A 14,903-nucleotide genomic window follows, 5' to 3' on the forward strand; every position below is an offset into this window, starting at 1 on the left:
AATGTATTTTTCCAATATTTTGATAGACATTGATCCTGAAGGGTTCAAGGCAAATTTCCCCAGATGTAGAGAGAGCAAGCTGGCTAATAAGATTTCCCCTCAAACCTTGGTGGGTTCATACAAATTTCTTTACTTAATCTTCCCTCCCCTCCCCCCATTTTTTCCATATCAGATATATCAGCTGAAAATAATTTCTGCTTCTTCTGGAATCTTAGGTATCTTGTCTGGGAAGAGAGCTGAATGGCCTTGGAAAATTTGGCCAGACCTCTTGTGAACGGAAAGACCTGTGGAGATCCATGGGTCCATTTTGGAGCTGTATTAGAGACCAGAGAGAAGATGGAGGGGCGACACCCATCAGATGCAGAAGTTAGAAAGGGCCCTCCAGCTGCTCAGCCTTGGAGCTGTGGGAAGAATGGGGCAAGTCCTGGGCAGAAGAGCCACGAAGAGGCATCCAGTAGTTCAGAGGTCCAATGCTGTCACTTCACAAAATTGCAGTTTCAGGAGGGGAGCCGTCCCCGAGATGTTTGCACTCAGCTTCACTACCTTTGTCGTCAGTGGCTGCAACCAGAAAAACACACCAAGGCTCAGATGCTGGACCTGGTGCTCCTGGAACAATTGTTGGCTGTCCTTCCCCCAGAGATGGCGAAATGGGTGCGGGAGTGTGGAGCAAAGACCAGTTCCCAGGCGGTGTCCCTGGCTGAAGGCTTCTTGCTGACTCAGGAGGAAAACATGCAAGAAGAGTTGCAGGTGGGAGAATGGAATCATGGCAGCTCTAAAGAGGATCTCTCTGAAGTTGTCAATTTCTTTCTGGCAGAATTTTCTGGGATTATTAACTCCTAAGGGCATCTGTTCTATTCTTCCAGAGGATGTATTTGGGGCAATTTTTCCATTCTGTTTTGAGTTTCAGCAATGGACATTGGCTGCTGCTAGTTTGAAAATGCAGTATGATAATTTTTATCTGTGTACTTTTCCTTTTTTTCTTGTGTCACATCATGTCCAGAAATGCACGGAAGCTGTGACTGAGTATCCCAAGAACATGAAAAATTCATTCAAATGTTCTCAAGAGCTGCTGTTCATGGAGACCTTACACAAAGATCAAACTCAGGACACCACTCCAGGTAACAAGCTCTTACTGTGAGAGTTCAATATTTAGCCGATTCTCTTGCTCTGCTTTATTGGAGTGTCTCTCTTTAAGAAATCTGCTTCCAGTATTTTTCTCTTTCTCCCAGAGAGTAGAAAGCTGTCCTTGGAGTTTTTAGAATCACCTCTTTCTGATGAAGTTGAAGGATTAGCTGAACCGCTACTTCAGGTAAGGAGAAGAAACATAGGAAAAGGTCCATGAATCTTGGATAGATTTTATTTTGTTCTAGAGTTCAATGTACGAAATTGTTGTTTCTAAGCAATATGAATTTGACATCAGGTCATTGAACATTCACACTCTCCGTTTTGAGGGGATCCTTTGTGAGTCGCTTTTTCCACCCCTCCTGCTTCACCATCAGATTTCAATGTGTGGGTTATTCTCACACACCATTACAAAAAAAAAAAATCCTTTTGTGCTTTTGAAAAGCGTCTTTGGGACAATCATGATTTGCTGATTGAGAATCTCCATAGACATATAGAATTCTATTACAACCTCTTCCAACTCCTTCATGAAGGTGTGGAGTTGGGGTACGTTGGTCCCTCAATGGATAAAATGAGCCATTGGAAAACATGTCAGGTGGGTTTTGCCAGTATTTTGCTCTGCCTATCCTAGGAAGAATGGGAGTCACTGACAAGTAGTGGATTTAAGACCCAACTGTCAATTGATCAAGAATATTTTAGTTGCCTATACGTTAAGGCATTCCAAACACTTCCAGCTCGATCAAACATGATTTAGTTGTGCCATCAGCCAAAAGCGGTGAGATCTTATTCTTAATACTGCAGAAAATACCCATTTTATTCACTAGATCTCTTTCCTAGAATTGGTGAAAGAAAATTATCTCATTATTCTTGGAATTATCTGTTACTAAGGAAACTTGTGTCCTTGTTCAGGATGTTGTGTCTTTTGAGGAAGTGGCCGTGTATTTCTCCAAGGAGGAGTGGTCTCAACTGGATGCTGACCAAAGAGAACTCCACAGAGAAGTCATGCTGGAGAATTCCAGGAATCTCTTTTCTCTGGGTAAGAAGCACTGACTCTGCTCAGAATTTTGTTATGCTGTAGCTTGATTCAACAGTTGTTGAAATGGGTTATTTTGTGTTTTATGAGCAGAAAGCATTTTTTTAAAGGAAACAATTTCTTTTCTTTTTTTTCTTAAGTGTTAAAAAAGCATGATGCTATATTTTTATCAAAACAAATAAGATGAAATATTTTTCAGCAATTACAGATCATTCTGGGATAAAACAGTAAAGCACCAAGTGAGTCAAAATTATCTTCTCCATCATGGAACATAGACACAACCTCCAGATTTCCAATTTTTCTTTGAATAAATTTCCTTCTTCCATAAAATCAGTTTGGTCAAAGGGTTAAGACACCAGGGTAGAAACTGGGTGACTGTGAGTGAGTACTTGTTCTGCCTTAGGCATGAATGCTGGCTGGGTGACTTTGGGCAAAAACTGTCTCCAATCCATTTCACAGGATTGTTGTATGGAAAACAGCAGGAAGAAAGAATTTTGGTTTGTCTGCTGCCTTTATTTACAAAAAATAAAGGAAGGATATGGAATGTATTCAGACTCCCTTCACTTTTTTTTTTTATTTACACTTTATTGATTTTTTTACATACATAAAATATAATAACAATTCTGTTTGACATCGGTTTCGCAGTGTTTGTACATAAATATATGAAAAATATCTGGTGTTATTTATACTATACATTTCTACTTAATTTCTACACCTTTTACTTCTTCCTTGATTCTATCATTTATCCATTCGTAGCATCTTCCCCACACAGTATCATATTCTGAATTTTCATCATTATTTATCTCGTGCGTTAATTTAAAGACTCCCTTCACTTTTATCAATTTTGTTATGCTACTGCTTGATTCTATATTTGTTGAAATTCATTTTTTTCTCCTTATTGGTACCCAAGAATGACAAAGTAATTTTTTTTAAAATGTCTGTTACTTTATTAGTTTCTAGCCCGGTGTCTTAACCTTTTGACCAAACTGACTTTATGGAAGAAGGAAATATATTGAAGGAAAAACTGCATAGCCTGGCTTTTTACATAAAGTAAATTGTTTGTTTTTTTAAAAAGCATTCTGCTCATGAAATACAAAATACTCATTTCATAAAAGATATTAGGAAGACTCTGAGGAAGAGGCTGAATGGACAGAGCAAGATCCTGGCTACCAAGATTCGTTATTCCCTCCTGAACCTGGTCACTGTGTTCCCGATGGCCCTGAGCTGCTATAACGAAGACCAGATGACCTCTGAGAGGCATGTTCCCTTCTTAGAGATATGCCCACTTGTGTACTGGAATTGGCTTTAGCCTAAATTGAGGGTAGGGAGGTATTGCCATCCAGAAATTCCCTCTGACTTTCAAAAATTCTGCTCTGTAGACAAGTGGAGATGAGACTTTTATTGAAGTTGGGAAGTGCTGGGTATGTTGCTGCCCCATTATGACACAGTTTCCAATGCACTTTGGGAGTTTTTGGCAGCATGGAATTGTCCCATATGGAAGATTAAATCAGGGCTGTGATCCAATCCTATTATATGGGGATCATTTCACTTGGAAATGGGTCTTTGCTATTATCTTTGTTTGCCAACAAAACAGCTGAAGTACATTGACGATTCAGAAGAAAAGTTTTGCTTGTTCCCCTATTCTTGGTACAGTTTTCATTTTTCTTTTTCAAGGCTGTAATAGAGAAGACAATAAGAATTGCAAGGAGGAACACCAAGCGATCCATTCAAAAGGGAGGAAAAGGAAATTTGTAGATCAGATGAAACCAAAGAGTGATGAAACAAAGCAATCACAAAGTGGAGTCAAAAAAGGCCTTCCTCAGGTCAGTTGGCTTCCTAACCATACAGTGATCAATAAGAGAGAAAGACCATATAAATCCATGGAGTGTACAAAGAGGTTCAATATATCCGATAATCTCTTTTCTCATAAAAATACACATTCAGAAGGGAAACGATTTACCTGCATGGAGTGTGGAAAGTCCTTTACTCATAGCAGTCATCTTAATTCCCACCAGAGGATCCACAAAGGAGAACGAACATATAAATGCATTGAGTGTGGAAAGACCTTTACTTGTAACAAACGTTTTTATTACCACAAGAAGATCCACACAGGAGAGAAGCCTTATAAATGTATGGATTGCGGAAAGGCCTTTTATTATAGCAGTAGTCTTAATTCCCACAAGAGGATCCACACAGGAGAGAGACCTTATGAATGCATTGCGTGTGGAAAGACCTTTACTGCTATGAGTAGTCTTAATTCCCACAAGAAGATCCACACAGGAGAGAAGCCGTATAAATGCATGGATTGCGGAAAGGCCTTTTATTTTAGCAGTAGTCTTAATTCTCACAAGAGGATCCACACAGGAGAGAGACCTTATGAATGCATTGAGTGTGGAAAGACCTTTACTGCTATGAGTAGTCTTAATTCCCACAAGAGGATCCACAAAAGAGAACAAACATATAAATGCATTGAGTGTGGAAAGACCTTCTATTATTCTGAGTCCCTTATAATCCATCAAAGGATCCACACAGGAGAAAGACCTTATAAATGCATGGAGTGTGGAAAGGGATTTACTTGTAACAATAATCTTTATCACCACAAGAAGATCCACACAGGAGAGAAGCCTTATAAATGTAGTGAGTGTGGAAAGACATTTACTCGTAGCCATTACCTTAATTCCCACAAGAGGATCCACACAGGAGAAAGACCTTATAAATGTACTGAGTGTGGAAAGACATTTACTCGTAGCAATAACCTTGATTCCCACAAGAGGATCCACACAGGAGAAAGACCTTATAAATGCATGGAGTGTGGAAAGACATTTACTTGTAGCCGTCATCTTCATCGCCACAAGAGGAGCCACACAAGATAGAAGTCAAATAAAGGTCTGCAGTGTGGAGAGGGCTTTTTGTGAGCTTCTTTTTTTTCCAAGTAGTTCTCGTCATATGACTGCAATTGAGGCCAAAATTTCTGTTGCTAAGCGAGACAGTTATTGTGTTTTATGCCATTTGACGACTTTTCTTGCCACATTTGTTAAGTGACTCACAATAGTTGTTAAGTTAGTAATACTGTTATGAAGTGAATCTGGCTTCCCCATTGGATTTGCTTGTTAGAAGCTCACAAAAGGTGATCACAGGATCCAGGGACTCTGCAACTGTCATAAATCAGTTGCCAAGCATCTGACGTTTGATCAGGTGACTTTGGGGATGTTGCAATGGCCATAAGTGTGAAAAATGGTCATAAGTCACTTTTTTCCATGCTGCTGTAACTTTGAACAATCACTAAATGAACTGTAGTAAATTGACGACTACCTATAGTTGTCTAAAATCTCATACAAGTACCATTTGAGTAATTTAATTTTTACGTTTTTTTATAGTGATTTTTTGAGTGTATTGTGAGCCGCCCTGGGTCTTCGGAGAGGGGCATATAAATTGAATAAATAAAATAAAACTAAATAAATAATTCAAATAAATTGTTTACCTTCTTAGATATGCATTCATAAATTGCCTTTCTAGTGCAAACCAGAACACGGTGAATCCCTAATCCTGCTTGTGGTTTTTGCCAAGTCCAAATACTCAAAGAGTCTTCTCTGCATGTAGAAATATTTTTTTTTCCAATTTTTATTTATAAATACAAACAGAACACAATAAGACGTACAAAACATAAAAACATGTAAACACCAAATTCACTACATGTCCAGTTTATCGCAACTGTAATATACATTTTTCTTTGTATTTTGACTCTTCCTTGTTTGGTCATTTCTTTTTATCTATCTACAATTGTCCTTTATTGATCTATGTCTGTACTTTGTTTTCATCTTTCTATATTTGGTCATTTTGTTTATTTCCTATTACTTCATCTCTTTTCTATCTTTCAACTAACTATACCACTTTTCCCATACTAAGTAATAATCATGTTCTTCCCTGTTTTGTAGTTCCTTGGTGAGTCTATCTAATTCCGCACATTCCATAATTTTATTAATTACTTTATCTGGTGTTGGTATATCACTACTCTTCCAATGTTGTGCGTATAGTATTCGTGCTGCTGTTATCATGTATATGATTAAGTATGTTGTTTCTTTTTCGTAGTGTCCGTTCACTATACCTAGTAGGAAGGTTTCTGGTCTTAGTTCTATCTTTTGGCATGTTATTTCCTCTAATTGTATTTTGATCCTTTGCCAATATTGTTTCGCCATTGGGCAGGTCCACCACATATGATAATAGGTGCCTTTGTGGTGTTTGCATTTCCAACATGTTGGTGGCGTACCGGGGAACATTGTTGCCAATCTGGCTGGTGGCAAGTGCCACTTATAAAACATTTTGTAGAGATTTTCTTTATAGGGTACAGACATTGTCAATTTATAATTTATTTTCCATAGTTTTTCCCATTTGTCTAATTGAATACTATAACCGAAATTTTTTGCCCAAATTATCATATTTTCTTTCACTACCTCTTCTTCTAATTTATATCCTCGTCAGTAATTATAGATTTTTTTAATCAATTTGTCCTGTGTCCCTTGCAAAATTTTGTCTAATTCGGTTTGACCATTTTGGAATTCAAATTGAGCCGAATCTTTATTGTATCTTGATTTTATTTGTGTATACGGCCACCAGTCAATGTCTGTACCCATCTCTTTTAATTCTTGCCTCGTTCTTAGTTCCCCCCGGATATTTAACAGATCTTTATAAGTTTTCGTTTTATTATAGTCCATGGCATTTGGATAGATCTGGGCTTCCATCGTTGACAACCATTCTGGGATTTTGTTATAATGTGCCTTTTTAATACTCTGCCATGTTTGGTATAGCACATGTCTGATTGTATGACTCTGAAAGTATTCATGTTTTTTGTCTGTGCCCTCCCATAGGAAGGCATGCCATCCTCGCTGAAGATCGAATCCTTCCAAATTTAATAGTCTATGGTTTTTGAGTTCCATCCACTCCTTGATCCAAATTAATACAGATGCTTTGTAATAGATTTCCCAATCGGGCAGTGCCAGTCCTCCTCTCTCTTTTGAGTCTTGTAGGTGCTTTAATTTAATTCTTGCCTTCTTCCCTTGCCATATGTAGTCTGCAATTAGTTGCCTTTCTAGTGCAAACCAGAACACGGTGAATCCCTAATCCTGCTTGTGGTTTTTGCCAAGTCCAAATACTCAAAGGTCTTCTCTGCATGTAGAAATATTTCTAATTGTTTTTATTATATTGTTTCAAATATCAAACACAACTATGATGTTATTCTTCAAGTATCTTTTAGATAAAAAAAAAGCACAACTTTTATTAGAGGTTATCTGAAACCTCTTCTTGTTGCCTCAATACTTCTGTTGGGCTAAGAATCAGGGCTGAGCCCCTTCTTTGGCTGTTTTCGGTTTACAAAATATAAAACCTCATATAAAAACAATAAAACTCTTCTTTTATTCTTTTATTAAAGAAGAGTCATATAATAAATTAATATAATAAAATAACCCCCTACCATGGTGACAGCACCTCACATGAGCCACTTAATGTGCTCCATCCCGCTCTGGGTTCCCACTGGCAGAACCAGGTTTTCAGCTCCTTCTGGGAGAGTCTTAGAGTGAGGGCCATTCAAATCTTTGGGGGATGATGTTACACAGAGAGGGGGCCCCCATAGAGAAGGCCCTTCTGGGTCCCACCAGGTGTATCTCCCTGGGGGATAGGACCTGCACCATTCTCTGCTTGCCCACTCTGATGGGTCGAGTAGATGTGACTGGCAAGAGATGGTCTCTCAGATAACCTGGTCCCAAGCCATGAAGGGCTTTAAAGGTGACAACCAACACCTTGAATTGCACCCAGAAGCAAATCGGCAGCCAATGCAGCTCCTTCAGGAAAGATAATGCATGTGCACAATGGGATTTGCACAAAACCATATGGACCGCTGCATTTTGCACCAATGCAAAATGAGCTTCTGGATGCTCTTCAATGGCTGTCAGTAGGTCAAGCAGCAGCACACTGCCGTGGCACATGCGCTGTGGGTCTTGCCTGCTTACTTCATCTTTGGCTCGGATTTGGATGAGATAATCTCACCTAGAGAGGATGGCATCTTGAGAGGGGGGTGAATAAGTTATCCCATCAGAATCCTGTTACTGTGCTACCTTTTATCTGCTTGTGTAAAACTGTATAAAAATAAAGCTCTTGGGGAGACCGGGAGAGACATCTTAGAGACATTTTGGAAAACATCTTTTTTTTTTTAATTTGATTTATATGCCGCCCTTCTCCGAAGACTCAGGGCGGCTTACAATGTGCTCAGCAATAGCCTTCATCCTTTTGTATATTTATACAAAGTCAGCTTATTGCCGCCACAAACTGGGTCCTCATTTCACCTACCTTAGAAAGGATGGAAGGCTGAGTCAACCTTGAGCCTTGGCGAGATTCGAACCCTGCAGTAATTGCAGGCAGCTGGTCTTAAGCAGCTTAATAACAGGGTGCCTTAAACCCCTGTAGTACCAAGGCTCCTGAAACAGAGCAAAAGCCTGGACCTCTGATTTACAACAAATGGCAGCCCCATATAGAGCTTGTTGAAATAGTCAAGACAGGAAGTGACTAGGGCATGAATGACTTAGTAGGGATTTTAGTTTCAGGAAAGGGCGTAACTTGTGCACAACCCACAGTTGTGCAAAAGTCCTCCTGGTCACGACTGTCACCTGCTCCTTAAGAAGGAGTCATGTGTCCAGGAGAATCCCCAAATTACACATACCGTCTGTGGGGTAGTAACACCCTATCCAAGACCAGATGTGGCAATTCTCCCTGAGCCAACAAACCCCAAACCCAGAGCCACCCAGTCTTGCCATGGTTTAGTTTCAACCCATGGCTCCCCATCCAGCCCCTAAAAGCTTCCAGGCACAGCAAACGGGAATAGCACTTAGACTTCTATACTGCTTCATAGTGCTTTACAGCCCTCTAAGCCGTTTACAGAGTCAGCATATTGCCCACAACAATCTGGGTCCTCATTTTACCTACCTCAGAAGGATGGAAGGCTGAGTCAACCTTGAGCCTGGAGAGATTTGAGATTTGAACTGCCAAATTGCGGGCAGCCAGCACTCTGCAGAAGTAGCTTGCAGTACTGCATTCTAACCACTGTGCCACTAGAGCTTGATAGAGTTTAGTTAGTTTCTCGCTCGCTTGCACTCTGCGACATTAGGGATACTCAGAAGAATAAGAGTGAAAGAGCTTTAGTTTATTGATAACCAAAACAAACCTAATAAAATATGAAATTAAGAACAACTTCAGAAAATAACTTCAGTTTTTCCTGATAGATACATACAGAGGTGAGGAGAACTGGATCTGGGATGTGTGGATCTTTGTATTTGCAAATCATGGACACTTACCTGGTGAAAGGCCTGTTATTATGTGAGAAACTCGTCACATATATCAATGTATCCTGTTTGGAAAAATCTTCAGGATGAAGAATCTCTCTCACAAAATAAGCCAGAATGAGGGGAAGCCCATGAAATGCATGTCCAAAAAAACCTTTTACAAGCATTTTTTGCCTTTCTATGGTATGACAAAGATTAGGGGAAAAAACTAAATTTGATTTAAATAAACTTAAATAAATGGGCTAGAAAGAATGGAGGCAGAATGAAAAGTTAAGGCCATTCTTTTAAAATTGTTTCTTCAAAACAATTTCCCTCCCTCCCTCCTTTCTTTCATTAATTAGAGCTAAATCTCTTTTTTCTTGCACTGTCCACTTCCAGATCCAGACTAATCTTTTCAAACCAGTAAAATCATCTTTACATTTGACTAGAAAAAATATTCTTTTACTCCAAAGATCTTAAGGTTCCTACTCAAATTTCCTGAGGTGTATTGCCTATTCAACAACCAAAATAAAACTGTTCATCTCTCTCTTTTTTTTTCGCCTCGTAGTATTTGAGACTTATATTCATTTTTCAGTATTTGCTTTCCTTCATTTTGTGATTCCACTTTTTCTCTAGCCACATATGAGACTTTATTCTCCCAATCTTAATTTCTCCATCATGGTGGCTTGTTTTGAGGTAAAAAAATTTAAAGGCCCACAAGTTTGAGCTTTCACTCCATTTTCGAGCTTTTCTTTTAATGCTTTGTTTTCATTGGGATGTATGGTTATTCTCAGTATTACAGGCTGTCTTTAGTGTTTCCTTGGCTAAGCAGAGGCATGAATTTAGAATGGCAGCTGTAATAATTGAACTCACTAAAGAAAAATCAATACAAATCTCAAATTTCCTCAACCTTTCACTTTCCTCCCTGTGTCTCTGCCAGCCCCCTGATCTCCCCTCACTTCAAGGCTGAGTTTGCCATCCGCCACAAGACACAGGCTGGGTTTCATAGTGAGACTTTTCTCCCTTGTCTTTTGACCGCCCTGCCATTTCTGACAGGATTTTCCTCATTTTTGAGGCCTCCTCCTGGGAATCCCTGGAGACCCTTCAGAGAAGCTGCTCTTCAGAAAAGGGATTTTTGAGTCTCCACAGAGATTTTCTCAGTCTTCACAAGATCACAGACAGTTCTTAAGAGGTTAAAAAGAGGGAAAATCTAGAAACTGACGCTGGAGAGATCATTTCATTTCTAGATAGGCAATCTTAGAGAGAACCTTTCCTTCAAATTTAATGCCCATCATTCCAGATGACGTCCGGAGCCCTTGCAGGACCTTCTCGCAATGCACACAGGATCCTCTAGGGGGCGCCCTCGAAGAGCGGTGCAGCTCCCTCCCTCCCTCGCTTACGAGAGAACTGAGCATGCGCCGGTCTCTTTCCCAAGTCGAGAGGGGTGCGAGACTCCCGAGGCTGGAAAGGTTCTCCAGTGCCCGGAGGAGCCTTTCAGGGAAGGGAAGAGGCTGCAGGGAAGACTTGGACTTGGAGGTACAGACGTGAGTGGGGGGTTCAGTGACTGGGTGGGTGGGTGACTTTTCTCCCGCGCTGGACGCTCACATTCCTCAGGCTCGGAGTCGTGGAAAGGGGGAGGGGGAGCCATTGGCCCCATGTTCCCCTGCCGTCCTTGTGCATGCAAGGGCCAGGCAGGGGAGAAAGCAAAGCTTCGCGCCCTTCCATTTGCCCCCAGGGGGAAAAAAAAACAGGGTCGCAGAAAAGAGGATTTACAATCCATTTCGACGGGAAGAGCTTTGCATGGAGGGAGAGGAGGAGGAGAAGTGTTTGCAAAACAGAGATTTGTGCCTCCAAGTCAGTCGTGACTCCTGGACAGTTTCCTGCATATTTCATGGCCCCGTTTTCCGAAGGGGTTTCCCTCCCTTCCCCTTCTTAGGCCGAGAGAAGCAAGCTGAGTGAGTCCCTCCTGCTGGCTTTGCATGCAAGGCTTCAACTCCGTGTGTAAGGAGTTGAGTGCAAGGGGTGCAAGGACTTCTTTTTAACTATGCAGCCATAGAAATGCTATTAAACTGTCTTTTAAATTATACTGTATTACATTATGATTAGCCAGAGAGACCATTTGGCTCAGTGATGAAAGCACAAGGCTTTGAAACCAGGATGTCAGTGCGTTATTTTATTTACCAGCTGAGCTTCATCATTTCTGGACTATCAGACTTTCCGTACCTTGCCAAGAATTGTTATCAAAAGCTACTACGCATGTCCATCCACCCACATTCCTTCACACACTTTTTTTCCTTTGTTCTCTTGCCACGGGTGCCCGTTGCTGGAAAGCAGCTGGCCTGAACTATTTCAAAAGGTAGCAATTATCTTTCTTAGTTAGTGAGGTGTTTTATTTTCTTTATAACAAATAAATGAGTTTTATTAGAGAACTTTTCTTCGGGTTTTCTTTTCAGAATATTGCAACTTGGATAAAGCCTCGATCCATCCTCTAATCAGGGTGATTTGTCCCAGAGCCAATTATGGGATTAATCAATGCCCTGACACAGGAGATTAACTTCTAGTCCTACCTTTGGCATGAAAGCCTTCAGCCCATCCCAGTTCTCAGCCCAATCTACTTCACAGGGCTGTTGTTGGGGGAAAAACAGTAAGAAGGAGCATTATGTATAATTTCTGCCTAGGGTAATTTACAAAAGTAATACAGAAGACATAAGAATAAAAACTAAATTTTTAATAGAAACTAGGAAGTAGAAATCAAATACTCATTTAAATGTATTTTCCAATATTTTGATAGACATTGATCCTGAAGGGTTCAAGGCAAATTTCCCCAGATGTAGAGAGAGCAAGCTGGCTAATAAGATTTCCCCTCAAACCTTGGTGGGTTCATACAAATTTCTTTACTTAATCTTCCCTCCCCTCCCCTCCTCCCCATTTTTCCATCTCAGATACATCAAAAAAAAATTTCTGGTTCTTCGGGAATCTTACAAATCTTGTCTGGGAAGAGAGAGCTGAATGGCCTTGGAAAATTTGGCCAGACCTCTTGTGAATAGAAAGACCAACGGAGACCCGTGGGTGCATTTTGGAGCTTTTTTAGAGACCAGAGAGAAAATGGAGGGACAACACCCAGCAGATACAGAAGTTAGAAAAGGCCCTCCAGCTGCTCAGCCTTGGAGCTGTGGGAAGAATGGGGCAAGTCCTGGGCAGAAGAGCCACGAAGAGGCATCCAATAGCTCAGAGCTCCAATGTTGTCACTTCAGAAAAGTGCAGTTTCAGGAGGGGAGCCGTCCCCGAGATGTTTGCACTCAGCTTCACTACCTTTGTCGTCAGTGGCTCCAACCAGAAAAACACACCAAGGCTCAGATGCTGGACCTGGTGCTCCTGGAACAATTCCTGGCTGTCCTTCCCCCAGAGATGGCAAGATGGGTGCGGGAGTGTGGAGCAGAGACCAGTTCCCAGGCGGTGTCCCTGGCTGAAGGCTTCTTGCTGACTCAGGAGGAGGAAAACATGCAGGAAGAGTTGCAGGTGGGAGAATGTAATCATGGCGGCTCCAAAGAGGATCTCTCTGAATTTGCCAACTTCTTTCTGGCTGAATTTTCTGGGATTATAAACTCCTAAGGGCATCAGTTCTATTCTTCCAGAGGATGTATTTGGGGCAATTCTTTCAGCAATGGACATTGGGGTCTGCTAGTTTGAAAGTGCAGTATGATAATTTATTTCTATCTCTGTGCTCTTCTTTTGTTTCTCATATCATATCATATCATATCATGTCCAGAAATGCATGGAAGCTGTGACTGAGTATCCTAAGGAGGGGAAAGATTCATTGAAATCTTCTCAAGAGCTGCTGTTCAGGGAGAACTTCCAGAAAGATCAAACTCAGGACACCACTCCAGGTAACAAGCTCTTACTGTGAGAGTTCAATATTTAGCTGATTCTTTTGCTCTGCTTTATTGGAGTGTCTCTCTTTAAGAAATCTGCTTCCAGTATTTTTCTCTTTCTCCCAGAGAGTAGAAAGCTGTCCTTGGAGTTTTTAGAATCACCTCTTTCTGATGAAGTTGAAGGATTAGCTGAACCGCTACTTCAGGTAAGGAGAAGAAACATAGAAAAAGGTCCATGAATCTTGGATAGATTTTTTTTTTATTGCAAAAGTTTTACAATTACATTTTCACCCCTTTCCCCCCCCCACCCCCCACCCCAAACTTCCCAACCTCCCTAACCCTCCCTAACCCTCCCCTCCCCCCAGACTTTCCTATACTCATAACTGGTAAAGAAAGATTAAAAAAAACACACAAAAAACCCTTAATATAACACTTATGTAAAAACTTGACCCCCTCCCTCCCCTGTATAGTTTTTCTTTTTACCCTCATTACCTTAAAATATTTCTAATACATTATTTTCAAATAAAAGCTATTTGATACTTTCTAGTTTGATATTTGTTCTGAACATATTCTATCCACCTTTTCCATTCCCATTCATAAGTCTCTTGTGGACAATCTTTTAAGTATGCTGAAATCTTCGCCATCTCTGCAAAACTGGCCATCTTCAAAGTCCATTCCTCAATAGTGAGCAAAGCTTCATTTTTCCAATATTTACCTATCAACAATCTTGCTGCTGTTATCATATACAATATCAGTTTTGTTTCACCCGATGTAAAACCCTTAACTATACCCAATAAAAACAGTTGTGGAGAGAACTGAATTTTTTTCTTCAAAACATTCTGCATGACCCACCAAATTTTTATCCAAAAGGCCTTAACTTTCCTACAGGTCCACCAAACATGATAATACGTAGCATCCAAACATTCACATCTCCAACATTTTGGCTGAACATTAGGGTACATACATGACAACTTTTTGGGATCTAAATGCCATCTATAAAACATTTTATAGAAATTTTCCCTCAGGTTCTGCGACTGTGTAAATTTAACATTCTGAACCCAAATTTTTTCCCATGTTTCCAACATCACTGGTTCTTCAAAATTTTGTGCCCACTTAATCATACAATCTTTAACTAATTCAGTTTCTGAGTCCCTTTCTAGCAAAACATTATAAAGCCTTTTGATATGCATTGGACCTTTCTCTTTTATATGTCTAACCAATTCTTCCTCGTGCAACATAATACCAGTTTTTTGGTCCTCTTTCCATCTCAATTGTAATTGATTATATTGTAACCAAGTTAAATTAATCCCTTCATCCAACAGTGTCTGCAATGTCTTCAGCTGCCATCTGCCCGCATCTGTAAAAAGAACCTCTTTGTATAAAAACCCCCCGAGTGACATTATAATCTTGGATAGATTTTATTTTGTTCTAGAGTTCAATGTATGAAATTGTTGTTTCTAAGCAATATGAATTTGACATCAGGTCATTGAACATTCACAGTCAGATTAGCCTACCTTCTCCCTTCTGAGGGGATCCTTTGTGAGTCGCTTTCTCCACCCCTCCTGCTTC

The 14,903-nt window shown here is 40.3% G+C and overlaps 2 protein-coding genes across 4 annotated transcripts; both read left to right on the forward strand.

The window, feature by feature from the left end:
- LOC132711706 (uncharacterized) lies at window positions 1–5,628 on the forward strand. The gene is made up of 6 exons (XM_060691293.2): window positions 1–109; window positions 216–747; window positions 1,001–1,118; window positions 1,230–1,309; window positions 2,032–2,158; window positions 3,830–5,628. The coding sequence occupies exons 2-6, from the start codon at window positions 241–243 to the stop codon at window positions 5,026–5,028; spliced, it is 2,031 nt and encodes a 676-aa protein (XP_060547276.2). The 5' UTR covers window positions 1–109; window positions 216–240; the 3' UTR covers window positions 5,029–5,628.
- Window positions 5,629–10,516: 4,888 nt separating this feature from the next.
- LOC148115818 (zinc finger protein 232-like) lies at window positions 10,517–13,588 on the forward strand. Of its 3 annotated transcripts, none has more exons than XM_087884460.1 (4): window positions 10,517–11,006; window positions 12,405–12,981; window positions 13,232–13,349; window positions 13,461–13,588. In XM_087884460.1, the coding sequence occupies exons 2-4, from the start codon at window positions 12,472–12,474 to the stop codon at window positions 13,571–13,573; spliced, it is 741 nt and encodes a 246-aa protein (XP_087740586.1). In that variant the 5' UTR covers window positions 10,517–11,006; window positions 12,405–12,471; the 3' UTR covers window positions 13,574–13,588. The 3 variants fall into 3 exon arrangements, with proteins under 3 accessions (XP_087740586.1, XP_087740585.1, XP_087740587.1); XM_087884459.1 differs by having other exon boundaries at window positions 10,518–10,998; XM_087884461.1 differs by lacking the exon at window positions 10,517–11,006 and adding an exon at window positions 11,026–11,818.
- Window positions 13,589–14,903: the final 1,315 nt, after the last annotated feature.

This window comes from Pantherophis guttatus, chromosome 2 (assembly GCF_059756535.1).
Source record: "Pantherophis guttatus breed Tessera chromosome 2, ASM5975653v1, whole genome shotgun sequence".
NCBI classification, from domain to species: Eukaryota; Metazoa; Chordata; class Lepidosauria; order Squamata; family Colubridae; genus Pantherophis; species Pantherophis guttatus.